Source organism: Rhincodon typus, chromosome 26 (assembly GCF_021869965.1).
Source record: "Rhincodon typus isolate 14 chromosome 26, sRhiTyp1.1, whole genome shotgun sequence".
Taxonomy (NCBI): Eukaryota; Metazoa; Chordata; class Chondrichthyes; order Orectolobiformes; family Rhincodontidae; genus Rhincodon; species Rhincodon typus.
The window spans coordinates 42,721,552-42,749,236 of NC_063357.1; the positions used below are offsets into that span (position 1 = coordinate 42,721,552).

The 27,685-nt window shown below is 41.5% G+C and overlaps 2 protein-coding genes across 2 annotated transcripts in view; both read left to right on the forward strand.

The window, feature by feature from the left end:
- LOC109915327 (SH2B adapter protein 2) overlaps positions 1-18,144 on the forward strand; it is a 125,375-nt gene extending 107,231 nt beyond the window's left edge. The window contains exons 7-8 of the mRNA XM_048612402.1: positions 500-604; positions 16,791-18,144. Coding sequence (XP_048468359.1) covers positions 500-604; positions 16,791-17,101 — 416 coding nt within the window. The 3' untranslated portion in view covers positions 17,102-18,144. The remainder of the gene's footprint in view (positions 1-499; positions 605-16,790) is intronic.
- A 3,252-nt stretch (positions 18,145-21,396) lies between these two features.
- prkrip1 (PRKR interacting protein 1) overlaps positions 21,397-27,685 on the forward strand; it is a 22,124-nt gene continuing 15,835 nt past the window's right edge. Inside the window, exon 1 of the mRNA XM_048612403.1 lies at positions 21,397-21,408. Within this exon, the coding sequence (XP_048468360.1) occupies positions 21,397-21,408 (12 nt within the window). The remainder of the gene's footprint in view (positions 21,409-27,685) is intronic.

A 27,685-nucleotide genomic window follows, 5' to 3' on the forward strand; every position in this document is an offset into this window, starting at 1 on the left:
CTACCTACTAACCTCATCCCGCCTACTTCACTTGTCCGTCCTCCCTGGACTGACCTATTCCCCACCTACACTTACCTTTACTGGCTCCATCCCCACCTCTTTGACCTGTCTGTCTCCTCTCCATCTATCTGCTCCTTTATCCATCTTTCATCCGTCTCCCCCTCTCTCCCTATTTATTTCAGAATCCCCTTCCCCTCCCCCTCCCCCATTTCTGAAGAAGGGTCCAGGTCCAAAACGTCAGCCTTCCTGCTCCTCTGATGCTGCTTGGCCTGCTGTGTTCATCCAGCTCTACACCTCGTTATCTCAGATTCTCCAGCATCGACAGTTCCTACTATCTCTGTTTGTATGAAGAGATGTTCGTAAGTCGTAGCAAACAAATTAACACAAGAACCACCAACAAGTTAATGCAAATTATATTCCACGTGCCATGCTGACGAGGAGAATTTCCACAGCATTTTTCTGCCTTAATCCAGACTTTTCTTATGTTTAAAGGCATGATTTTCACAAAATAGGACACAGAGTGCAGCACAGTTGGACCCTCTCCCAGAACATGAAGAGATCTTTGTTGATTTATATGGGAGGGAGCCTCTCAGAGTTTGGAGGGGTATGTATCACATTCCTCAAATCCTTCATGATATTTCACATCGACATGTCCCATGTACACTATGCACAAGTGCATAATATTGCATGAACTGTCAGCAAAATACCCAAATGCATAGTTGTGCTTACGTACCCATAATCGCCATCTGCCATCTTCATAGAACAAGGAGTTAGGTAGACCTATGCTGCCCATCACTACCAGGCACACCTTCACTGAGGAGGAGGTTTGGACCAATAAAGGTTCAAATGGCACTGGGGCTAACAAATGAAGACAAGTTGCATAAATGAGGCTTGAATTCCCTTGAGTATAGAAGATTAAAGGATAATTTAATCAAGGTGTTTGTGATGAAAGAACTCTGGGGTGGTGAGGACAGTCTCGCACAGGAGCATGTAAATTTAAAATCACAGCATTATCATTCATGAATTCGATGAAGAAGTACGCTGGGTAGTGAAAATCTAAAACTACTTTTATCAAGAGACTGTTGAAGTTGCAGATCTATTAATTTCAGAACTGAGATGGATAAACTTCTGTTTGTCAAGAGTGTAAATGTTTATAGACTGTGGAAGCAAGATGAGTAGATTGAGTTAAGATACAGTTTAAACATATAATTGAATTTTTAAAAATTCAATCATTGGATGTGATTGTCATTAGCAAGACAAGCATTTATTGCCCATCACCACCTTGAATATAACTGAGGCTTGTTCGGCTATTTGTGGGCAGTTAAAAGTCAACCACGTCGTGGACCTGGAGTCACGTGTAGGTCAGCCCAGGTAAGGATGGCAGATTTCTTTAATTGAAAGATGTTAATGAAGCTGATGAGTTTTCAATAATAACTGACCATGGTTTCATAGTCACCATTACTGGAGTAACTTTCAACTCCATATTTTGTTCAATAAATTGCACCAGCTACTGTGAAGAATTTAAACCCATGTCCCAGAGCATTAGCCTTGGCCTCAATTATGAATCCAGTGATACTACCACTCTCCCACTGCCTCCCTGACAAACCCTGGGGCCAGTGAGATGGACTTTGCTAATGTTCTGTTTTTCTCAGAATGTTTTGCAGCTTGGACTCCAAAAAGATGCCATGATCATAAGAATGAAATAAGAGATGGGTTAACCATTCAGCCTTTTGAGCTTGCTCTGCCATTCAATACTATCTATTCTACATTAACTCCAACTGCCTGCCCTGTTGTCCTTTTGTTTACTGCTCAACAATCTATGATCCCAATCCTGAATAAACTTATTCACTCAATGTCAATAGCCTTCAGGAGTAGAGAATCTCTAAGATCCAAAGCCTTCTATATGCCTAGAGAAGACTTTTGGATTCCCTTTTATGTTAGCTGCCAATCTTTCCTCCTGTTCTTTGTTTCCCTTATTTGCCCTTTTGATTCCCATCTAAACTTCAGTATTTGACCTGATTTTCAATTGTATTATCCATTTGATACAAGCACACTTTTTTTATTTACCTAATTTTAATTTCTGTCTCTTGTTGTTCAGGAACCGCTTCCACTTCCTGCCTTAGTTATCTCCTCTTTAAAGACGGGTCATTGTTCTTTTACAGGTCTTGCTTCTAAGTTTTGATTCCAGTTTATCTGTCTGTGGTCTGATTTTGAATACAGTAGCCTGGGTTTCCAGTCCAGCCTTATTCCTACACCACCACCTCACATCCAAATTAGGAAAAATAAATATACTTACTAATAAACTCAAGATTTCAGGAGAGTCCTGTTTATTCAGTGTGGTGATAATGTGATACTTGCGACAACAAAGCATGGTTGAGACAAATAACATAAGTGCATTGAAGGGGAGGGTACATAAGTACTTGAGGGAGAAGGAAGTTAATCATAGAATCCTTACAGTGTGGAAGCAGGCCATTGAGTTCACACCAACCCTCTGAAGAGCACCCCACACAAACCCATCCCCTGACTCTATCCCTGTAACCCTGCATTTCCCGTGGCTAACCCACCCGGCTGGCACACCCTTGAACACTACGGGCAATTTAGCATGGCCAATCCACCTAACCTGCACATCTTTGGACTGTGAGAGCATCCGGCGGAAACCCATGGCGAATAGGCAAACTCGACTCGCAGTGACCCAATGCTAGATTTGAACCCAGACCCTGGTGCTGTGAGGCAGAAGTGCTAACCACTGAGCCACCATGTTGCCCCACGATAGACGTACAGACCAAGGAGCCATGTGTGGAATGTAAAACGTGACAGATCCTCAAAAAGAGGAAAGGGAAGGGATCCAAAACTGGACACCACTGGGTGGAAAATATCGAAACATGGAAAAAAGGCTTTGATAAATGGTGAGCTCAAGATTCAGTAATGCACCAAATAGAATACAGAGTATGAAGACAAATGTAAAAGGAAAGAAAGGGAAAGAAAATGTATGAGGATAGTATTTAGTGTCTAAAATGTAAACAAAACTTATTTTTTAAATAGTTGTTTCATTATTCATTAATGGGACAAGAGCATTGCTGGCTGGGTCAGCATTTATTGAAATCCATGATTGCCCTTGAGCAGGTGAGGGTGAGCTGGCTTCTTGACCTGCTGCAGTCCATGTGCTGTAGGTAGACCCATAATGTCCCTTAGGGGGTCATTGTAGGATTTAACCCAGCAACAGTGAAGGAACGGCGACATAGTTACAAGTCAGGATGGTGAGTGGTTTGCAGATGGTGGTGTTCCCATGTATCTACTGCCTTTGTCCTTCTAGATATGAGTGGTCATGAGTTTGGAACATGCTGTCTAAGAAGCCTTGGTGAATTCCTGCAGTACATCTTATAGATAGTACGCACTGCTGCCATCACACCTTGACTTGTGCCTTGTAGGTAGTGGACAGGCTTTGGGGAGTCAGAAGATAAGTTCTTCACTGCAGTATTCCTGGCCTCTGACCTGCTCTTGTAGCCACTGTGTTTATGTGGTGAATACAGTTCAGTATGCGGTCAATGCTAATCCCAAGGATGTTAATAGTGGGGATTCAGTAATGGTAATACTATTGAATCTCAAGGGGCAATGATTCTGTTTTGTTGGATTTGATCATTGTGTGGCAAATGTGTGGTGCAGATGTAACTTGTTACTTGTCAGCCTAAGCCTGGATACCTTGTTGCATTTGAACATGCTCTGCTTCAGGGTCTGATGAGTCTTGAAATGTGCTGAACATTATGCAATTATTGGTGAACAACCCCACTTCTGACCTTATGATGGAGGGGAGGTCATTGGTGAAGCAGCTGAAGATGGTTGGGCCTAGGACTGTACCCTGAGGAACTCCTGCAGAGATGTCGTAGAAGTGGGATGACTGACTTGTAACAACTGCAACCATCTTCCTATGTGCCAGGTATAACTCCAGACAGCAGAGAGGTTTTCCTTTCATTCCCATTTGATTCCAGTTTTGTGAGGGCTGTTTGATGCCACACTCAGTTAAATGCAGCCTTAACGTCAAAGGCCATCACTCTCACCTCAACTGTGGAATTCAGCTCTTTTGTCCATGTTTGAACCAAGGCTGTAATGAGGTCAGGAGCTGAGTGCCCCTGGCGGAACCTAAACTGGGCATCACGGAGCAGGTTTATTGCTGAGTTTGTTACAGGTTGTTGTTGTTGGAGGTCAGTCCTCTCAGCTCTAGGACATCTCTGCAGCAGTTCCTCAGGGTAGTGTCCTAGGCCCAACCATCCTGAGAGTACTGTTGATGACAGCTTCCATCACTTTACTGATGATCAAGAGGAGACTTGAGGAGCAGTAATTGGCCAGGTTGCATTTATCATATTCTTTGCAGTATCCAATGCCGCTGGCTGTTTCTTGATATCAAATGGATAGGATCAAATTGGTGGAAGACTGGCATCTGTGGTGTTAGGGACTGTTGGAAAAGACCGAGATAATTTAATAGCACATGTAATGAAAGGAAGGGTGAGGCTGATAATGGGGATTTTTTGTTTTGGGATGGGATAGTGTGGGGTTAGCTAAGATACTAAATTGATATTTTAAATGAAAAACAGAAAATGCTACAAATACTCAGCAGGTTAAGCTGCACTTGTGGAAAGATAAGTAAAGTTAATGTTGTAATGTTACAATTTTTTGCCAGGACCACTGACTATTTTACTACCCAAACAGAGTATGTTGACAATGTTATATTAAGGGACAGGGGAATAGAGAAATTAGATATAAATGAGGAGATACGTAGGAGGTTGACGGACTCAAAGTAGAAATGTCACTGGCTCCAGATTGGATGTATCCTCGGGAAAGAAAGATGGAAAATACACAATCTTCCAGATCTGCTCGAATATGAGAATAGTGCCAGAGGGTTGGAGGATTGCAGTTGTTACAGCCCTGTTCAAAATGGGGAGAGAGAAGAACCAGCAAATACAAGCTACAACTTATAGTTGGATTTTCAGAAGGTTTTTGATAAGCTCCCAGCCAGGACTTACTAGGCAAAATTAAAACACGGGGGGATTGGTAATTGGGGGATTGAAAATTGGTTGACAGGCGGGAAACAGAGAGGGACTTTCCAGGGTGTACCACAAAGGTCAGTGCTTAGCACCCCAGCTAAATTAACAACCTGGATGAGGGAACCAAATGAAACCTGTCCAAGTTTGCTGTTGACACAGAACTGAGCAGGACTGTGAATAGGTGGCAAGGGGGCTTCAAGTTGATTCAGACAAGTTGAGTGAGTAGGCAAACACATGGCAGATGCAGTACAATGTGGCTAAATGGGAAGATTTGCACTTTTGAGTGAAAAATACAAAGGCTCAGTGTTATTTAAATGGTGATATATTGGAAGTGTGGATATACAAAAGGATCTAGGTGTCCTTGTACATCTGTCCACTGAAAGTAGACAGGCAGATGCGGCAAGCAATTATGAAGGAAATGGTCTTCATTGCAAAATGATTTACGTTCAGAAGTTGGAAGATCTTACTGCAGTTATGCAGGGTCTTGTTTGGTTAGACCTCACCTGGAGTATTGTGCGTAGCTTTGGCCTCCCTACCTAAGAAAGGATATACTTACCACAGAGGGAGTGCAGTAGATGTTCACTAGGCTGTTACCAGGGATGGCAGGACTGTCCTATGTGAATAGATTAGTTCAACTAGGCCTACATTCACTAACGTTTAGAAGGATGAAGGGGGGTCTGGTTGAAATGTAATAACATTCTATCAAGGCTAGACAGACTAGATGCAGAGAGGATGTTTCTCCTGGTTGGGGAGTCCAGAATCAGGAGACAGTTTCAGGATATGGGGTAGATCATTTGACCGTGAGATGAGGAAACATTTCTCCACTGAGAGGGTAGTGAGCCTGTGGAATTCTCTAACACAAAAGGCTGTGGAGGCCGAGTCACTGACTGTGTTTACGAGAGGGAATATTGAGCAGGCTCAATGGATCGAATGGCCTACCGCTCCCAGTTTCTCCTACGTTTCTTTCAAGAGGCAAGGATGTGAAACAATCCAAGACAAAATTGAAAAGTATGAGTTAATTAATTAAAGTTAGAACGGCTATGTTAAAAGTTAAGTCATGTTTGACTAAATTTGGTTGAGTTCTTTGATCAAGTAACAGAGAGGGTTGATGAGGGTAGTGCAGTTGATGTAGAGGGATGTAGAGGGCCTAGCATTTATCGCCCACCTCTAATTGCCCAGAGGGCAGTTAAGAGTCACCCACATTGTTGTAGAACTGGAGTCACATGTAGACCAGAGCAGGTAAATGCAGTTGACGTGCACATGATTTTTCAGAAGGTAATTTAATGACGTATTTGTCATGACCAGCAGGCATGTCTAAAGTATAGACAGTGACCTGTGAAGTAATATAACTCATTCACCCCCTCTACCTTCTAATTTGTCTGATTCATGTTAAAACATTTAGTTTGTACGTGACCAGCTGTCTCAGACAACGTGATTTCTCTGATACTGCCAGTATCTCACCTGACAACAAGCAGACATCTAGAATGCACGATACACACACACACACCCCCACAATGACCAATAACTTCACCCAGTGGTGCACTACATAATCCTGTTGTAATCATCATAAAAGGATTAGATCCGATCACATTGTATGTTCGCCAAATTGTATTCTTAATATATAAAGATGACAATTGTACATTGACAATCCTGGTGTACATTTATTAGAACAGGTTTCCCATTCTTCAAAGGGGAAAGGAAGATATATTAATACACAGATCTCAGAAAGGCACTACACCTGTAGACAACTAGAAAATATCACAGTTGTGGCAGCACTACATTTGTTAGTAAATGTGAAGTCTATGGATTATGGTGACAGTAAGTGTGAGGATTAGAAATGAGCTAAGATCAGAGACCAGGTTGTTTTTCAGAACAGAAGCAGAGATACAGTAGTGTCAGAGATAGTAAGACCTGCTGATGCTGGAGTCAGAGACAACAGTGTAGAGCTGGAGGAAGACAGCAGGCCAGGCAGCATCAGAGGAGCAGGAAAGTTGACGTTTCGGGTCGGGACCCTTCTTCAGAAAATAGTAGTGTCACTAGGGTTTGTTATTATGAACACTCTTTTTGATATCTATTAATGACTTGGACTTGGATATTATATACTGGGCATAATATCCAAGTTTTCAGATGCCAATGTGAAGGGTAGTAACAGTCATCCACAGAATATAAATTGGTGCATTGAACAGACTCAGCAGATTTAATTCTGAGAATCTGAAGTGATTTGGTGGACAAATGAGGAAAGGCAATATAAATCACATGGTACAATTTTAAAGAGAGTACATGAACAAAGAGACCTGAGGATATAAGTCGTTCAAGGTGAAAGAAGAATGCTGTTAAAATGCACGTGGGTTTATTAGTCAATGCAAAAATTACCAGAGCAAATCTTTGTTCAACTCTGGTTAGGCCTCAAGTGAGTAATTATGAACACCACACTTCAGGGAGGAAATCGAGAGCTTAGAGAGAGAGAGTGTGGAGGAGATTTACTGGAGTGGTATTTGCAATGAAAACCTTCAATTATGTGGTGAGATTAGGTTGCTTTTGTAGCAGCTAAGATTAAGGGGAGGTTTGGTTGAGATGTTAAAAATCATAAAAGGTTTTGGTGGGAAGATTTTAAAAAAAAAAGCTCAATAACCACAGGACACGTGTAAAGCAATTAGGGGAAAAAACCTGCAATAACTTGATGGGGAAAGAAATTCGTACTCTGTAGCGAGTTGTTAGGATGCAAATCCACTGGCTGAAAGGATTATTGAAACTGATTGGAGAAGAACTTACAAAGGGGAATTGGATTAATACTTAAAAGTGAAAAAAATTGCAGGGCCCTGAGGGAAGAAGGGGGGAATCTGACTCATTGAATCACTGATTCAAAGGACTGGCACAGCTACAATGAGCCAAATGGCAGCCTCATGTACTCTGTGAGACTTTACATAATCCCTCCTATACCTTCATATTCTGTTTAAAGTTTTGGCAAAGATCTGTAGCTCGGGTTGTGGGTGAGGTTGTTGACTTGCTCGCCGAGCTGGCTTGTTCTCGTTCAGATGTTTTGTCACCATGCTAGGTGACACCATCAGTGGAGCCTCCGATGAAGCAACATTATTCTACTCTGCTTGGTCTGTTATGGTCAGTAGTGTCATTTCTGGTTTTGATCTGTATGGGTTTGTATATGGGGTCCAATTCTGTGTTTGTTGATTGCATTACGGGTGGAGAGCCATGCCTCTAGGAATTCCCGTGCGTGTCTATGTTTGGCTTGGGCTACTATGGTTACAACCCGATAATTAAGTATTAATCCAATTCCCCTTTGAAATTTCTTCTCCCATCTGTTTCAATAATCCTTTCAGCCAGTGGATTTGCATCATAACAACACACTAAAGGGTATGTATTTCCTTCCCTCTCAAGTTATTGCAGGTTTTTTCCCCTAATTGCTTTACATCTGTGTCCTGTGGTTATTGAGCATTTTTTTTTTAAATCTTCCCACCAGCACCTCATGATTTTTAATATGTCAACCAAACCGCCCCTTAATCTTGTCCCAGTTAAACTGATGGCCTTCATTGTCTGAATGTGTACCAATATTAAGGAGAGTTTGTCATGCCGTTTTGCTGCTAGTTGATGTTCTGATGGCTAGTTTCCGACCCGTCTGTCCGATTGTAATGTTTGTGGCAGTCGTTGCATGGTATTTTGTAACCACACTCATTCTGTATGTTGTGGGAATGGGGTCTTTAATCCTTGTGAGTGTTTGTCGTAGAGTGACTCTGGGCTTGTGGGCCACCATGATTCCTAATGGTCTTAGGAGTCTTGTCAGTTCTGATATGTTCTTGATGTAGAGCAGTGTGGCCTGTATGTCAGGGCATACTGTGTCCTCCTATTGTTGTCTGTTTAGTAGGCATCTGCGGATGAAGTTGCGGGGATATCCGTTTATACTGAGGATTTTGTATAAGTGTTCTTCCTCTTTCCTGTGTAGTTCTGGAGTGTTGCAGTGTGTCCTGGCTCATTTAAATAGTGTCCTAATGCAGCTTTGTTTGTGGGCATTGGGGTGGTTGCTGTGGAAGTTGAGGATTTGATCAGTATGGGTTGCTTTTCTGTATACTGAGGTTTGTAATGTCCCGTTGGTCATACGTGCAACTTGAACGTCCAGAAACAGACAAGGTAACCGTAGTAGCCCAAACCAAACATAGACACACACCAGAATTCCTAGAGGCATGGTTCTACACCCGTAATGCAATCAACAAACATATAGAATGGGACCCCAAATACAAAACCAGAAATGACACTACTCACCATAACGGACTAAACAGTGTAAATTCCAAGTGGAGTAGAATTGCCTCATCGGAGGATCCATTGATGATGTCACCTAGCATGGTGATGAAACATCTGAATGAGAACAAGCCAGCTCGGCGAGCAAGTCAACAACCTTAATACTCTGTGGCTAGGCTAAAACTATTATCATAACTCTAAGCAAATGATAACTCCTGCATTAGCAGGATTACAAGGTGAAATATACATCACATTATATTCGTTAGATGGTATGATATGCTATTGGTGTGCCAAAATAATACCCCTTCAAATTCCCACTTATTTTAAAAGCAATCTAATTCTTCCTTCGATGTTTTCTCATTCACTCAGCTCAAACAGATTGCCATCACCTCAGTTCGTTCACCACATTGGGCTTCTGTCCCCTCACGTGGAAGAATGTGTGCTTGGGGCAAACACATCCTTCAGTTGAACTGATTCTTTATTGCCTTTCAAAAAAGCTCTCTCAGCAGATTTTTGTATTTCTTACTAAACATCAGAATCAAAATGAATTGATGTAGTTTTCTAAAAGAGGAATCTACATTGCAACTCCTATTGCATGTGGAAACAATGTAAGGTGTGTTTACACGTTTAATCCTCAAATGTGAGAGCAACAATAGGATTTTAATTGATACAATAGTTTTACAAATGGAAAGCAAAACAGTTGGTTGGTTATTAATATGTGGCTAATCAATTCTGGTCTTAAAGCTGACATGTCCCATCATTTTGAAGTGCTATAGAAATCTATTTTTATCCCCATTCAGGTTAACTTAAAACTATCAACCTCCAATTCTCATTAATTGAGATATTGCTTTGCAGAGGTTAGATTTATTGGGACAATGAATGGGATTTGATTTTTTACCAGTGAGATTTACAAGCTGGGATGAGGGAGGTACTGACACCTGCATGCACTTTCTGCATAGTAGATTGTAAACTGTTCATAAATTTGAAAGCAGCTTTGTGATTATCTGTCTATGTTTAGCCTGAAATGTGTCTGAACAGCAGAACATTGTGACTGATGGTTACTGAGCATGGAGTTTGCAGTCTGTCGTGTAACATGGGTTGGGTAAGGGTGTTTCTCATTCTTGGTTTCTGTTTAATATCGGAGGATAAGGGGAAATTGAAGTCAATGTTTATGTGAGTAAACCCATCTTGGGAGCAGTTTTCCATCCACATAGATCAATCCACAGGGCAGAAACATCCAACCCCAAGTAAGGTTTAACCAAGAAGAAATATTGTAATTTACATTCTTTCTTAGAGACCACAATTGTACATTGACTCCATTATGTGACCTTACCAACAGCCTACACAACTGTAGCAAAACATCCTTTTATATTCCACTCCCCTTCCAGAAAGTACAATGTTCCATTTGCCTTCCTACGTACCAACTTTATATGATTCACATAAGAGGACACCAAGATTTCTCTGTCCCTTAGAGCATTGCAATCTCTCTCCATTTAGCTTGGACTGCTTTTCTAAATACTGCCAAAATGGACAAATTCACTTTGTTCCATCTGCTTAATCCTTGCCTACTCACATAACCTACCTATATCTCTTTTGCAGACTCCTTATGTCATCTTCGCAACTCACTTTTCTATCCATCTTTATACCATCAGCAAATTTAGCGACTGTACCTTCAATCCCTTCATCCAGATTATTTATCTAGGTTGTAAATAACTGAAGCCCCGGAGCTGGTCCCTGTGGCATTTCACTGGTCACACAGTCAACTCAAATGACCTATTTATCCCCACTCTCTGCTTCCTATTAGACAACCCATCCCACATACGTAACAACATAAGAAATAGAAGCAGGAGAAGCCATGTGGCCCCTTGAGCTTGCTCCACCATTCAATAAGATCATGGCTGATCTTTTCATGGACTCAGCTCCATTTACCCACCCATTCACCATAACCCTTAATTTCTTTATTGTTCAAAAATCTATCTTTGCTTTAAACACATTCAACGAGGTAGCCTCGAGAAGTTCCTCTTCAACTCAGTCCTAAATCTGCTCCCCTTTATTTTGAGGCTATGCCCCCAGTTCCAGTTTCACCTGCCAGTGGAAACAACCTTCCTGCTTCTATCTTATCTTTTCACTTCATAATTTTATACGTTTCTATAAGATTCTCCCTCATTCTTCTAAATTCCAATGAGTATAGTCCTAGTCTACTCAATCTCTAGTCATAAGCCAACCCTCTCCACTCCGGAATCAATCTAGTGAATCTCCTCTGTACCCCTCCAGTGCCAGTACATCCTTTCTCAAGTAAGAGACCAAAACTGCACGGAGCACTCTAGGCATGGCCTCGCCAGCTCCCTATACAGCTGTAACATAACCTCCTTGCTTTTAAACTCAATCCCTCTAGCAATGAAGGACAACATCCATTTGCCTTCTCAATTACCTGTTGCACCTGCAAACCAACCTTCTGCAATTCATGCACAAGGGCACCCAGGTTCCTCTGCACAGCAGCATGCTGCAATTTTTTACTGTTCAAATAACAGTCCTTTCTACTGTTATCATACCAAAATGGATGACCTCACATTTACTAACATTGTACTTCATCTGCCAGATCCTTGCACATTCACTTAACCTACCTATACCCCTCTGCAGAAAGCGTCCTCTGCATACTTTGCTATACCACTCATTTTAGTGACATCTGTGAACTTTAACACACTACACTTGGTCCCCAACCCTAAATCATCTATGTAAATTGTAAACAATTGCAGTCCCAACGCTGATCCTTGAGGCATACCACTAGCCACTGATTGCCAACCAGAAAAACACCCATTTATCCACCCTCTTTGCTTGCTGTTAAATAACTAATCTTCTATCTAAGCTAATACATTACCTATAATGCCATGCACCTTTATCTTCTGCAGCAGGCTGTTGTGTGGCACGCAAATATGCATACTAATGTGTGGCACACATACTAATACGTTGCCCCTCACATGCTGCAAAGATCATGGAGAAAGGGGAGGTAGTTCAGATACTTGAAGAGTTTAAATTTGATAAGGAGGTATTGGATTGTCTGTCTGTGTATTTCAAAGTCAGTGAGCCACCAGGGCCAGATGTAATGCATCCAAGAATACTGAGAGAAGTAAGATTGGAAATTGTGGAGTCACTGACCATAATTTTCCAGCCATCCTTAGACATAGATGGTGTCAAGGGCCTAGAGAATTGCAAATGTTATATACTTGTTCAAAACAAAAAGTATAAGATAGGCCTAGCAAGTACAGATAGTCACTTAATCTCAGCATTGGAGAAACTTTCAAAAACATGAATTCAGGACCAAATTGGTAGTCATTTGGACAAATATGGAATATCAATACAGATTTGTCAAGAGCAAGTTATGTTTAATTAACCAACTAACTTGTTTAGCTAATTTTGAAGAAGTAGCAGAGAGGATTGATGAGGATAATGCTCTTGATGTGGTATACGTAGATTTCCAAAAGGCATTTGATAATGTGCCAAGCAACAGACTCGAGCAAAGTTGGAGGTCAGGGAATAAAAAGGACAGTAGCAACACGGATAGGAAATTAGCTGAGCAACAGGAAACAAAAAGTAGTGGTGAATGGTTGTTTTTCAGACAGGAAGATGGCTGTAATGAAGTTCCCAGGAGTCAGTAATAGGGCCCTTTCTCTTCCAGATGCATATAATTAACTTAGACTTTGATGTACAGGACATGATTTTAAAATTTTGCACATGATATGAAATGTGGAAGCATGGTGAACTCTGAGAAGGATAGTGTAGAACTTCTGAAAGACAGGACAGGATGTTAGAATGAGGGGACAAATAGATGAAATTTAATGCTGAGATATGTGTAGTGATTCATTTTGATAGAATGTTGAGGGGGGGCATGGGATCGATTATAAAATAAAGGGTACTATTCTGCAAGCAGTGCAGAAGCAGAGGAACCTGGGTATATACATAAATCACTGAAGGTGGCAGGATCATTTAAGAGATGGTTATTAACTTGGATCATACAGTATAGGAGCAGAAGGAGGCCATTTAGCCCATTGGTTGATCTGATAAACCTCAACTCCTCTTTTCTGTCTTTTGCCCGTAATCATTGATTCTTCTGTTCCTGATTAAAAATTTGTCTATGTCAGCCTTGAAGATACTTAATGATCCAACCTCAACAGCCCTCTGCAGTAAAGAATTCCACCAATTCACCACCCTCCGAAGAAATACCTCCTCATCTCTGTCTTAAATGGGTGACCCTTTTATTCTCAGATTATGCCCTCTGGTCCTAGACTCTATCACCAGGGAAACAAACTCTGTTTATTTAAGACCATAAGACGTAAGTGCAGAAATTAGGCCATTCAGCCTATCGAGTCTGCTCCACCATTCAATCATGGCTGATAAGTTTCTCAACCCCATTCCCCCGCTTTCTCCCCGTAACCCTTGATCCCCTTGACAATCAAGAACCTATCTATCTCAGTCTTAAATATACTCAATGCCTTCTATGGCAGTGAATTCCATAGATTCACCACACTCTGGCTGAAGAAGTTTCTCCTTATCTCCGTTCTAAAAGGTCTTCCCTTTACTCTAAGGCCCTCGGGTCCTAGTCTCTCCTGCTAATGGAAACAACTTCCCAACATCCACTCTATCCAGGCCATTCAGTATTCTGTAAGTTTCAATTCGATCCTCTCTCATCCTTTTAAACTCCACTCAGTATAGACCCTGAGTCCTCAAACATTCCTCATGTTAAGTTTTTTTTTTTCATTCCTGGGACCATTCTCGTGAACCTCCTGAACCCACTCCAGGGCCAGTACATCCTTCCTGATATATGGGGCCCAAAACTGCGCACAGTACTCCAAATGTGGCCTGACCACAGCCTTAGAGAGCCTCAGAAGTACATCCCTGTTTTTATATTGAAGTCCTCTCCAAATAAATGCCAAAGTTGCATTTGCCTTCCTAACTACTGACTCAACCTGCAAGATCCCCAAAGAATCTTGTATGCTTCAATAAGGGTGCCTCTCATTCTTCTAAACTCCGATGAGTACAAGCCCAACCTACTCGATCTCTCCCCATAAGATAGCCCCTCCATAGCTGGGATCAGTCTAGTGAACCTTCTCTGGACTGCTTCCAATGCTAGTATATCTTTCCTTGGGTAAGAGCCCCAAAAATGTTCAGTTACCAGCCTTGCATGTTTCAGTAAAACTTCCCTACTTCTATACTTCATTCCTTTCAAAATAAAGGCCAATAAGTCTATTTGTCTTCCCTGTTACTGTTGAATTAATATGCTATTTGTGATTTATGCAAGGACTCCCAAATCCCTCTGCCCTATAGCTTTCTGCAGTCTTTCTCCATTTAAACAATGTAGAGTTCCTCTATTCTTCCCGCCAAAGAGCATAACCTCACATTTTCCCCACACTATATTCCATCTGCCGAATTTTTGCCTGCTCACTGAACCTGTCTATATTCAGAGTATTCTTGCCTTTACTAAAAGGGGCGCAGAGCATAACAACAAGGAAGTTATTTTAAGTCTTCATAAGACATTAGTTTGGTCTCGGCTGAATTATTGAATCCGGGTCTTGACACCACTCTTTAGGAGCGATGTGAAGAGAATAGAGAGAGTACAGAAAACTTTCACAGGAATGTTTCCAGTGATAAGGAGTTACATAATTAGACTGGAAAAGTTGGAACTGTTCTCCTTTGTGAAGAAGAGGCAGAGAGATTTGATCAAGGTGCTCAAAATCATGAGGGGTCTGGGATTGGGAGAAACTGTTCCCATTGGTGGAAGAATCAAGAACCAGAGGACACAGATTTAAGAACCAAAAGCGACATGAGGAGAAATGCTTTTACACAGTGAGTGGTTTGGATCAGGAATGTGCTGCCTGACAGTGCAATGGAGGCAGCTTCAACTGAGGCTTTCAAAAGGGAATTGGCAAATTTACCTGAAAAAGTAGGAAGTGGAGGGCTATAGGAAGAAGGCAGGGAAGTAGCACCAGACGAATTGCTCCTTCAGAGGGTCAGTACAGATTGAAAGGCCAAATGGCTACGTTCTGGGCACCATCAATTCTGTGATTTTATGCAATGGTGTTCTCTCCTTGTTTTCTGAACAGCAGACAGACTTTGCTTTGGTGGCTTGTGGGATTGGTGTCCTATCCTCCCTTCAGCCCTGTAATGCCTTTCTCTGTTTTTGTATCTCTATTCATGTACATTAAGCTGCAATCTGTGAATTCTTGACCCTCCTGTCCAAACAGTCAATTTGTTTTTTATAGCTTCTCTTTATTAACCATCCCAGCGTAGCTGTGGTCTGCAAATCCTGAGAGGAGGCTACTGATGACTTCTTTCAGGTCATTGATCAAGTTGTTGAAGAGTCAATTCCAGTGAATCTCTCCAGCTCTCTGCCTAGAATTTAATTACATCAAATTGGGGCAAATTTGACTTCCTTTAAAGACCACAATGGCTCTCGCCTATTAGTTTATATCTCAGTAAAACTTCCACGATACTCCAATAACCCGTGCTCAATGCGACTGTTGTTTTTCTTTACATTTTCTTACTTTTCAGTCGATATCGCCTAGTTGGTCACCATCTCAAGTCCTCACTCTTCGTCAATACTTAGATGAGTAAAGCCTTATTGTTAGGTTCCTTGACACAATATTGCAGCTTTTTCTCAGACTGAAATAACTGTTTTTTACTGTTAACACTAACCAAACACATTCCAGTATCCATCTCCTCTCATGTGCTTTCAGCCAAGGTCCAAACCTGCACTTTGGGAACATTATAAGAATAGGAAACAAATAGCCGTTTGTATCAGTGCAAAATCCATTTTGATCATCTTGGTGTATTAGGAGTTAATGTCGTAACATAAGGCTATCATCTCTCAACTCTTCAGGACAGCTTTGAATGAAAACAGAATGCTGAGCTATGTCGCCAAACATAGAGCGCTTCGGCCCCAGTCAGGCCTGAGTTGAGTTTGAGCCACCACTTCAGGAAAGAATGCTTTCAAACACTGGAAGACAGGATGTTAAAGGATGGGTCCTGAGGAAAGAAGCAGACTTTGAGAAGCGAGTGAGGGGACATGTATAAAAGTACAAAATGGCATGGAAATCTTTTATCTGAAGTGTCATTTCATATCATTACATGAATTTGGGTAAAGGAAGCATTGTTTCAAAGTGGTAAAAACAAAGTAAGGTTCGATATCAGGAAGGATTTCTTCACAAAGTGATTATTAGCTGTGGTAATCTACCAGTGTAGGAAAATGGGGTCATTGGATAGGCAGTTGGGTATAGTGGTAAATCTATCAGCTGCATTCATCATCTACTTTGCGATCTTTACAAAAAAAGAGATGGAGATAGTTCAAACAGAATTTCACGGCATGGCAGGAACTCTAAAAGCCTTTGGGAAAAGCTGAAAAAGTCTTTATTTCTATCCCACAATCGTTTGGCTGATTATATTTGCAAGTTCATGGGGATTCCCTATGTAATAAATCAATCTTAAAACATATTTTGTTATTCTTTACAGAGGTGAATCCTTCACACCATGCCACACTTCCAGCCGCCCCTACACAATCGAACTGCAGAAGTGATGCCCATCAATCACAGCACTACTTTGCCAACTCTGTAGCTGGCAGCCCTTATTCTGCTGCCCAGGTTGAAGGGACATCAGCCAACGCCCATCCGGCACACCCCAGATCAGAGGCTGCCATCTCTGTTCGTACCAATAACTCTGAACGTCTACTACAGCCTCAAGCATCAACCTCAGAGGACTACCATGACAGTGATGGATTGAGGAATCGATCGCGAGCTGTAGAAAATCAATATTCCTTCTACTAAAATCAGGAAACACAATGTAGCAGTCCTAGGGGATTGCCTATATAGAAATAGGGACACTTTACAAAATGCATCTGCTCAACAAAAGGAGAGAAAAATACAAGTCAGGGTAAAGAAACTATTCCTATCATTTGACAGTCTAGTAATGAAAATGGAAATTACTGCAGAATAAGGGTTTAATGTGAATTATCGGGTGTTTGATGCCATATTTGGTTCAGGGCAATTGGCAAAGACTGATTTTGCTAATTAATTATGGTCTTTCTATATATTTGTATCTGCACTTTTCAATATTACTGTAACAAAAGAATTTCAATGGACTGTGCACAGACAATGAGTTAACAATGAATTGTCTTACTCATTATTTCGTCTGTAGTGTTGCTGTTTATAGTGAGCCTGCTGTTGTTATAATCAGATAAAGATTTAGCTTGTTTGGTATTCCTTTGTCCTGTTATCTTTAGCAGTGGGGTGCTGACTGATTTTTAAAGTTAGCAGTTTCCTCAAGGTCTAAATGTGATTTGAGCAGTTGGATTCTGCTGCTGAAATCTGATGAGAAATGAATTTGTTCGAGTGTGTCTCAGTAGCTCCAACGTTTAGAGTTCCTGTTCCCAACCAAGAGGCACCAGGGTCCATGCTGCCATCATTAAGCAGAACATTTGAGTAAATCTTGCTGGTACCAACTCCAGGATGTTTGATCTCTGTGTTCCATTTTAGGAGATAATGTTACCATTGTCTGAATAGTTATGATTCATTATGTTTAATGAGGGAGTGATGTTAGTGAGAGTTGTGAAGAATTTGCACAGTCCAGTCTCTCATACTGGACATCTCTCAGAAGAGTTGGTAATGCCACTGAATCAAAGAGCCAGAAAGCAAAAACTGATACAGTGAAACCTTGGAGACTATTCACTGCAACTATTGTAAACTAACAAATATTTCATTCAGGCTCCATTTGTACTCGTGATACTGATTTGCAATTTTGAGAATTTTACGAAAAATAATGAACCAAGATTTTTACTGTCTCAAAGATTCCATAAAACATGTTTCGTGAACCCAACAAATAAACGTGTATTGTGTGTTGAGTCATTAGAGGATTAGAATTGTATAAGAGAGTTTACTTTGTATTATTAACAAATACAATGTGAACAACAGCACCCAAAAAATAACAATGCAATCAGGTAATTAACATGAACTTCAGTACAGGGCAGTGAGAACCTATGAGGGCCTGGAGTTCTCACAGCTGTTAATTCATTTTCTTTTCCTGGTGCAATTCTCCTGAAATCAGCCAAACCAGTGCAAACGATCCAGAAATTTTGAGCAAAGATTGCCTTCAGCACAAACTGATATCCTGCAATTGTTTGTACTGGTTTAAAAAGCAAAGCATTAGAATCCAGTCCCCTCTCCAAAACCAGCTGTGACCCTAGACAAAATTAATCACCCTGAGTAGGTCTCTGCTAGTTCTGCCCCCCATTTTCAGGCTTTTGAGGATGCTTTTAAAATGAAGTTGATATTCTTAGGTGTAAGGACCACCTTTTTAAAAAAAAAATTAAAATTAAATAATATTAAGAGACACAGAAGCCAGTAAATAATTTTGCATAGTATTTAATTTTGCATAGTATTTAAACTCACTTTCACTTACTTAAAACCAGGTTTCTCTTAAGTGGTGAACTGGATAGTGTTTTGTAAAAATTCTTTCACAGATTGCAGTGCCATTGGCTAGGCCAGTATTGTCCATTCCTAATTGCCCTTAAGATGGTGATGAGCCAGCTTCTTGAGCTGCTGTTCAAGTTGCTGTAGATGTACCTAGTGTTGTTTGGAAGAGTTCCAGGGTTTTGATCCAGTAACAATGTGATAGATGGTGGAATCTTTGGTTCCACCATCAGGAACCTGATTGTTGGCCTCTCAAGACCAAAGTTTGTGATTAAGTTCACTGAATGTTTAAAGGTGACATGAGCTTCCTGATAGCAAGCATCATAATTGGAAGTTCAAAATTCTTTCTTAATATTAATAGCTGAAGGAGCGACATATCAAGATTTCCTGGTTTAAGATGTTTACTCTGGCAAAAGATTAAAAAATACTGTAAATTAAACACCACCTTTGTATACAACTTATATTTAAACCATGAATTTGAAAACCATTCTTCTTTGCCCAAACAAGTATACACTCTAATTTGATATTACACTGTCATTTTATGTAGACATTCAATTTTCCCAGAATCAATCTAAAGAGATTTCTTGCTCCAGTGTGTTACTCCTTTTCCAGCTTGATAAATTTTAGCTCCAAAACTGTTTTTTGCTCTGGGGACGTCTTCTCCTTCTGGCCCAAACTAGTTGACTCTTCTATTCTTGTTTTAACTCCTCGCAAATTTGGTCTTTTCTACCCAGCACAAGTCGCCACCTGTGCAGTAACCATAGAGATAGCTTGCTTTTTAGTTCATCCCACTTTCTTGGATCCAGACAGACTCAAAACAGTCTATATTCAGTGACCATCTACAAAACCTGTAACCTGATCATAAGAACAGATTCCTCTGTATCATTCTCCATGACAAGGTGAGTCATTTAGATGTTGTATCAAGGTAGAAATGCTAATTGGCTATCCTTCAGAGCCCAATGCTCTTTCACCTTAGAACTAAATAAACATTAGTTTACAACCTGATGTTTTCAAAATGTTTCTGGGATCTCAAACTTTCATTCTCCACTGTTAATGCATGCTGTTGCCATTGTGTCTAAACTTAAATTACCTTGTACCTTATTCCCAGTAAAACAATCTTGCCATCTTTGATTTCTACCAAACCATTTAGGTATGCTGTCAGATAAACTTCAAAACAAGTCATGTGACAAGTCTTCAGCTTACCTCAAATTTGAAGACACAGTGCCAAAATGTGATGTTATCCACTTCATAATATGCAAATGGGTTTGAATGGAGACTTAAAGCAAATAAAATCACTGCAAAACTAACACATTCATTGATTTTGGCAGAAATGCTTGGTCTAGGTGTTCCTAGGAAACTGAAAATTTATATTTGCAAATGTCAATGATTGTAAACTCAAATAATTTGAATGAAGGAGGCGACTATTTGGCCTACTGTGTCTTTACTGGCTCTTTGCTGTAACAATCTGAATTGAACATAACATTTCTTCGATATCCTTCTGGTATTGATTTGCAACAAGCCAACAAACGGATACCATCACTTGCAGCAAGCCTTTTTAAGGTACTGCGGAGTGAAAAATGCTTTGATCAGAAACAGATCCAGTTTAAACCTTCAAAGATTTTGAAAAAAATTATTAGGGGATGTTTTGAAGGCTCTTCCTGATGGTTTGCATGTTTCTACAGCCCAATACTAGCTTCATGCTGGTAACTTGCAAATTTGCTTTGCACTGTGCTAACTTGCAGAACTTGTGATCAAAGGTGGGTGTACGTGTGCATCAATGAATGTGTCAGTGTGTGTGTCTGTGGTCAGTGAGTGTGACTATGGAATAGTGTGTTAGTGGGGTGACGATGGGTCAGTGAGTATGATGATGGAATACTGTGTGAATTAGTGGGTGTGTTGTTGAATTAGTGACGGTGACAAATGAATATTGTGAGAATTAGTGGATGGGTCAATGGGTATAACGGTGAAATAGTAGGTGTGTTAATGGGACTGTGGTCAGTGAGACACACGGACCCACAGGCATACTGACTGTGATTCAGTAAGTGCATCAGTTTGTGTGACGTTGGGTCACTTAGTTAATGATGTATCAGTGAGTATGACAATGGAATAGTGTACGAGTTAGTGGGTGTGATAACAGGTCAGTGAATGTGATGATGGATAGCATGAGAGATAACGGGTGTGAAAATAGATCTGAGAGAGTGACAGTGGTTCAGTGGTTGGATCAAACGATCAGTGAGTGTAACTGAAATTGTGTGACAGTGTGTGTGTCAATGAAGTCAGTGGGTGTGACAATGGAATTGTGTGAGGGAGTTTGTGGAGTAATGATGGGTTAGTGAGTGTGATGAAAGTATAATGTATGAGATGGTGGGTGTGTCGACGGGTCACAAACAAAAACAGAAATTGCTGAAAAAACTCAGCAAGTCTAGCAGCATCTGTGGAGAGAAAGCAGAGTTAATGTTTCTGGTCCAGTGACCCCCCCCTTCAGAACCAATATGTCAATGGATGTGATGAAGGAATAGTATGAGTGTGTGTGTGTGTGTGGATGGATGAGTGAGTTTGACAGTGGAACGGTGTAAGAGTTTGTGGTGGCGTGGATGGGTCGCTGATGGAATATTGTGTTGAGGGGTCAGTTTTTGAGTGAGTGGGGACTGTTGATGGGTGTGCTGGTAAGTTACTGGTTTCTCACACTGTTTTCTTCTATGTGAATACCAATAAACCATGGTCAACCTTAAATTTTTGAGTAAACCAATGTGTAAATGTACAATTCACTGTATAATTGCCTTGAAACTCAGGTTTATTCAGTTCCAGGCTCCTCCAGGCCAGTGTAAGAATCTAGAATTCATTGGCATAAATTATGTCAGGCTGTTTTAAACAAACCAACATTAATTCTATATAAAGACTGACAGAAGAGCTTGTAAATCAATGCTTTTCAGCTAAACACCTCGAGGGGCGCTGATATGGAAAAATACTTGCAAATCCTTGAATAAGATCAACAGCGTCCACTTCCTACAATAAAAATGGAAATAATTATGAGTCTTGCATATCGTACCAGAACTTTGACTTCAGTGTTACATCTTTTACTGACTTTCCCTGGAACATCAAGGAACAGAGAATTCACGCAGGGTTTACTGACCTGGGGCTGCAATCAATTCACATTATAAAGACACAAGGCTCCACTGAGGCTTAAAGTTGCTTGTGGTTGGATGAATCATGTTTGGATTAGCAGACCAGTACTGCCCAGAGCATTCCTTCAACACCTCAACACACAAAGGCACACTGCACAACCAGAACATTTTAATAGCAAGCAAAATTCATTGAAGCATAAAGGATGTGTGCCTTTCTGGTTTTCTTGTTTGCAATCAAGAATGTTTTCATTATCAGAGCTACAGCAGAACAGAGAAGCACTGATTTTTTTTTTAACAGAAGAGGTGATGAGATGTGGGTCTATTGATCTTCACACATACATTCTGGTTCCATTGCTGTCATGGTAAACTGTCCAGTAACATCACATGGACAAATGCAAAGTGTTGAAGATGCTGGATATTTGAAATAAAGATTGAAAGTGTTGTAACTAATCATGTTAGACAGCATCTGTTGGGAGAAATAAAAGTGTCACCTCAATGATACAAAGTCCTATTCCTCTCATGCGTGTTGGCCACATTATTCCAATTCCTATGAACAGATCCCATCAAGGTATAATTTTAAGTTTAATCTATATTTTGTACTTTGCACATTGAAAGGGGGAGACATGGCCTTAGTTTCAGTTTTAAGAGCTGTTTTTGTGAGTTTGGTGCTGATGAGTCTGGAGGCTTGTTTGTACACATGGATCTTTAATGTGGTTTTACAACCCTTGGAGTAAACTTCAAAAGAAGGAAAAACTGTGCTGTTGTCCAGCAACAATGGTCCAAGGACAGAGATGTGAAGAAAATTCCAGAAAGGAGTCAGTTTATGTGTTCCAGACAGTGCAGACATGAGTGTTAAAGTGTCTAGTAAGAAATCCTGCAAGGCTGCAGAAAGCTCATTTTATGGAACTCATGTTTGCTATAAGCGAAAGCTAAATAACAAGGAAATTACTTTTCAGTTTCTTTAGGTGTCTCAGAAAGAGATACAAACTGAAACATAGAAACTAGGAACAGCATAAGGCCATTCTGCCCTTCAAGCCTACCATTCAATGTGATCATGGCTGATCTTCTATCTCAATGCCATATTCCCAATTACTTTCCATACCCTTTGATGCCTTTAAAACCTAAAAATTATGCACTTCTTTCTTGAATATATTCAGTAACTTGGCCTCCAGAGCCTTCTATGTTAGAGAATATCACAAGTTGAACAATTCTTTGAGTGAGGAAATTTTTCCTCATCTCAGTTCTAAATGGCCTGCCTGAGACATTATCCCTGATTCTATCCCTTCCCAGACAGGGAAAACATCCTCCCTGCATCTAGTCTGTGCAGCTCCATTACAATTTTATACATTTCAACCAGATCTCCGCTAATCCTTCTAAACTCTAGTATACACAATTCCAGTCAAACCAACCTCTCCTCACAGGACATTACTGCCAGCCATGGTATCAGCCTAGTGAACCTCGTGTACACTCACTCTACGGCAGGTAGATGCTTTCGTAGGAAGACCAAAACTACATGCAATATTCAACGTGTGGTTTCACCAAGGCCCTGTATAACTACAGAAGGTTATCCCTACTTCTGAACTCAAATCCTCTTGCAATGAAGGCCAACATATCATTTACTGCCTTAATTGCTTGCTGTATCTGCCTGCCTACATTCATTGTTGTACAAGGACAGCCAAATCTTTTTGTATATTCATACTTCACCATTTAAATAACACTGCCTTTCTATTTTTCACACCAAAGTGTATAACTTCATATTTAACTACATTGAACCTCACCAGCCATGTGTTTGTCCACTCATTCAACTTGCCTAAATCACCCTTAAGCCTCCTTGCACCCTCTTCACAATTCACAGTTCTGATCAAATTTGTTTCCCTCATCCAGGTCATTTATATACTTATGCTTGTGGATGAATGAATCATGTTTAGATTAGCAGATCAGTTTGCTCAGGGCATACCTTCAACCATACAAAGACAGACAAGGGCACACTGCACAACCCACAACATTTTAATAGCAAGCAAAATTCATTGAAGCATAAAGGATGTACATCGTTCTGGTTTTCTTGTTTGCAATCAAGAATGTTTTCATTATCAGAGCAACAGCAGAACAGAGAAGCATTAATTTTTTTTAAGAGAAGTGATGGGATGCGGGTCTATTGAGCTTCACACATACATTCCAGTTCCAACTCACAGTCCTGCTCTGTTTTGTGCAAATTTGTTTCCCTCATCTGGGTCATTTATATATATCATTAACAACTGGGGCCTAAGCACTGATGTCTATTTTCTTTATCCATTCACAGGATGAGGGCGTCACTGGCTAGGCAGCATTTATTGCCCATCCTTAATTACCCAGAGGGCAGTTCAGAACCAACCACATTGCTGTGGGTCTGAAGTCACATGTAGGCCAGACCAGGCAAGGATGGCAGCTTCCTTCCCTAAAGGACCCAGATGGGTTTTTCTGACAATCAACAATGGATTCACGGTCATCATTAGAGTCTTAATCCCAGATATTTATTGAATTCAAATTCCACCATCTGCCGTGGCGGGTTTTGAATCTGAGTCCCCAGAACATTATCTGGGTCTCTGGATTAACAGTCCAGTGATAATATCAGTAGGCCATCACCTCCCACCTTGCAGTACCCCACAAGTCACTGCTTGCCACTTGGAAAAGACCCATTCATTCCCACTCCCTGTTTCCTGTCAGTCATTAATTCTTGATCCATTTTTATATGTTAGCCCCTGTATATGTGCCTTAATGATGCCCACTGCCTTGATTCTAGATGTGCTTTGCCTTGCATGCCTGCTGGGATATCCAGGAATTGACTGACATCCCTGGCATTGGTGCCATCTTTACCCAGGCTGTCTGGGGCTGCTGTGCATGATTCCTAACATTTGTCCTGGACACAGCAGAGAAGGTCAAATTGGTGCCCCACTTGCTAACAGGGACCTGAAGGACCTGGTGGACAGGGTGGTCCAGAAGCAGGCTCTTCTCCCAAGGCCAGGATTGGACACCACAACTCCAGACCATGTCAGCCTGGATGAGGTTGACACTCACATTTTAGAATCATCAAATCATACTGGAGAGAACAGGCTCTTCGGCCTATCAAGTCTACACTGACAAAAACTACTCTAAATCTACACGAGTCTTACTTTCTAGCACTTGGTCCATTGCCTTGAACATTATGACACTTAAAGTATTCATCCAAGTACTTTGTAAAAGTTGTGAAATTTTCCATCTCTGCAACATTCTCAGGCAGTGCATTTCAGAACTCTGCATCACCCTTGTTTTCCTCAAATCCCCTATAAACCTCCTGCCTTTCACTTAATATTGTGCCCCTTCGTTATTGATTCTTCAATTAAAGAGAACAGCTGCTTTCTATCAATCTGTCCATACCCCTCATAATCCTGTACACCTCAATCAGGTACCGCTCAACCTTCTCTGCTCTGAAGAAAACTATCTGAGTTTATCCTTCCTCCCTTCATAGCTGGAATGTTCCATCCAAGGCAACATTCTGGTCAATCTCCTCTGCACTCCCTCCAGGACAGTCACACCTCATCCTAGTGTCCAAAATTGCACACTGTATTCCTGCTGTGGCCTAACCAAAGTTCTGTACAGCCATGATATAATCTCCTTGTTTTTATAATCTATGCCAGGACTGAGATGTCCTGTATGCCTTCTTAACTACCTTATTAATCTGCTCTGCACATTCAGAATCTGTGGACAAGCACCGCCACCCACCCCACCCCAATCACTGCCCCACCTAAATCCCTCAGTTTGTCTGAGCTTTCCAGTCTCCTGATATTTATTGAGAACTCCCTTGTCTTGTTTCTCCTTCCAAAGTGCATCACCTCACACTTATCAGGGTTAATTTCCCTCTGTCACTGATCTGCTCATCTGATCAATCCATCTATATCATCCTGTAACCTAAAACCTTCTTCCTCACTGTCAACCAATCAGCCAGTCTTCACATCATCCTCAAACTCATTGTTTCCCCAAAGTTTTCTGCTACATTGTTTATATATGCTTATTACAAATAATAAGCTACCTTGCACTGACCCCTGTGGTAGCTAGCCACTGCACACCGGCATCCAGTCACATAAACAGCCTTCTACCACCACCCTCTGTCTCCTGTCAGTAAGCCAACTTCGGATCCAACTTTCCACATTACCCTGGATCCCATAACAAGGTGTAGAGCTGGATGAACACAGCAGGCCAAGCAGCATCATAGGAGCAGGAAGGCTGACGTTTCGAGTCTGGACCCTTCTTCAGAAATGGGAGAGGGGAAGGGGATTCTGAAATAAATAGAGAGAGGGGGAGGCGGATGGACGATGGATAAAGGAGCAGATAGATGGAAAGGAGACAGACAGGTCAAAGAGGCGGGGATGGAGCCAGTAAAGGTGAGTGTAGGTGGGGAGTTAGGATGGGAATAGGTCAGTCCAGGGAGGACAGACAGGTCATGGAGGCAGGATGAGGCTGGTAGGTAGGAGGTGGGGGTGGGGCTTGAGGTGAGAGGAAGTGGAGTGGGGGGCTGGGACATGGGAGAGTTTAGGCCCTAAAATTATTGAACACAATATTGAGTCCGGAGGGCTGTAGGGTCCCCAAGCGGAAAATGAGGTGTTGTTCCTCCAGCTTGTGTTGCGTTGCTTCCTTCACCCCCAACACCTCCCTACAGCCCTACTGCACTTTTCCCTGTAACTGGCGAAGGTGCAACACCTGCCCATTTACCTCCTCCCTCCCCAGTATCTAAGGGCCCAAACATACCTTCCAGGTGAAGCAACACTTCACCTGCACTTCCCAGAATCTAGTCTACTGCACTCGCTGCTCACAATGTGGTCTCCTCTACATTGGGGAAACGAAGCGTAGACTTGGCGACCACTTTGCAGAACATCTACGTTCTACTCGCAAAAAAGGCCCTGCCACTTCAATGCACCACCCTGCTCCCTGGGCAACATCTCTGTCTCTGGCTTGCTACAGTGTTCCAGTGAAGCCCAACGCAAGCTGGAGGAACAACACCTCATTTTCTGCTTGGGGACCCTACAGCCCTCCGGACTCAATATTGAGTTCAATAATTTTAGGGCCTAAACTCTCCCAGGTCCCAGCCCCCACACCCCACACACCAGGCTTTGTTACCACATAGCCTGCCATTACACACCCCCTGTTATTAGTCACTAACAGTCCCCATTAACAACTATTCACCCTCCCAGCATGATCGTTAGCAACTCCTTTGTCTGTCCAACTGTCTTTCTCTCTCTCTTCGGACTCTATCCTATCATTTACTCCCTACCCGACCCATCTCCCTATTTTCTGCAAATAAACTGACGTTTTCCCAGCCACTCTCAGTTCTGAGAAAGGGTCACTGGACCCAAAACGTTAACTCTATTTTCTCCTTCACAGATGCTGCCCGACCTGCTGTGCTTTTCCAGCAACTTTGTTTTTGTTCCTGATTTACAGCATCTGCAGTTCTTTTGGTTTTTATGTAAATGCAGGAAGGATGTTGCCAATGACCACTGAGTCCAGAACCAGGGGTCACAGTCTAAGCATACCCGGTAGGCTATTTAAGACTGGGATGAGGAGAAATCTCTTCAGCCAGAGCGTGGTAAAGCTGTGACTTCTCTGCCATAGAAAATGGTTGAGGCCAAAACATTGAAGAAGTTAGATATAATTCTTAGGACTAAAGGGATTGAAGGGTATGGGGAGAAAGTGGGAATAGAATTGATGATAAGTTATGATCATATAGAAATGATGGAACAGTTTCAATGGCCAAGAGTCAGTACAGACCTGGGAGGGGGGAAAAGAGAATCAGCACAGACTGCGGGGG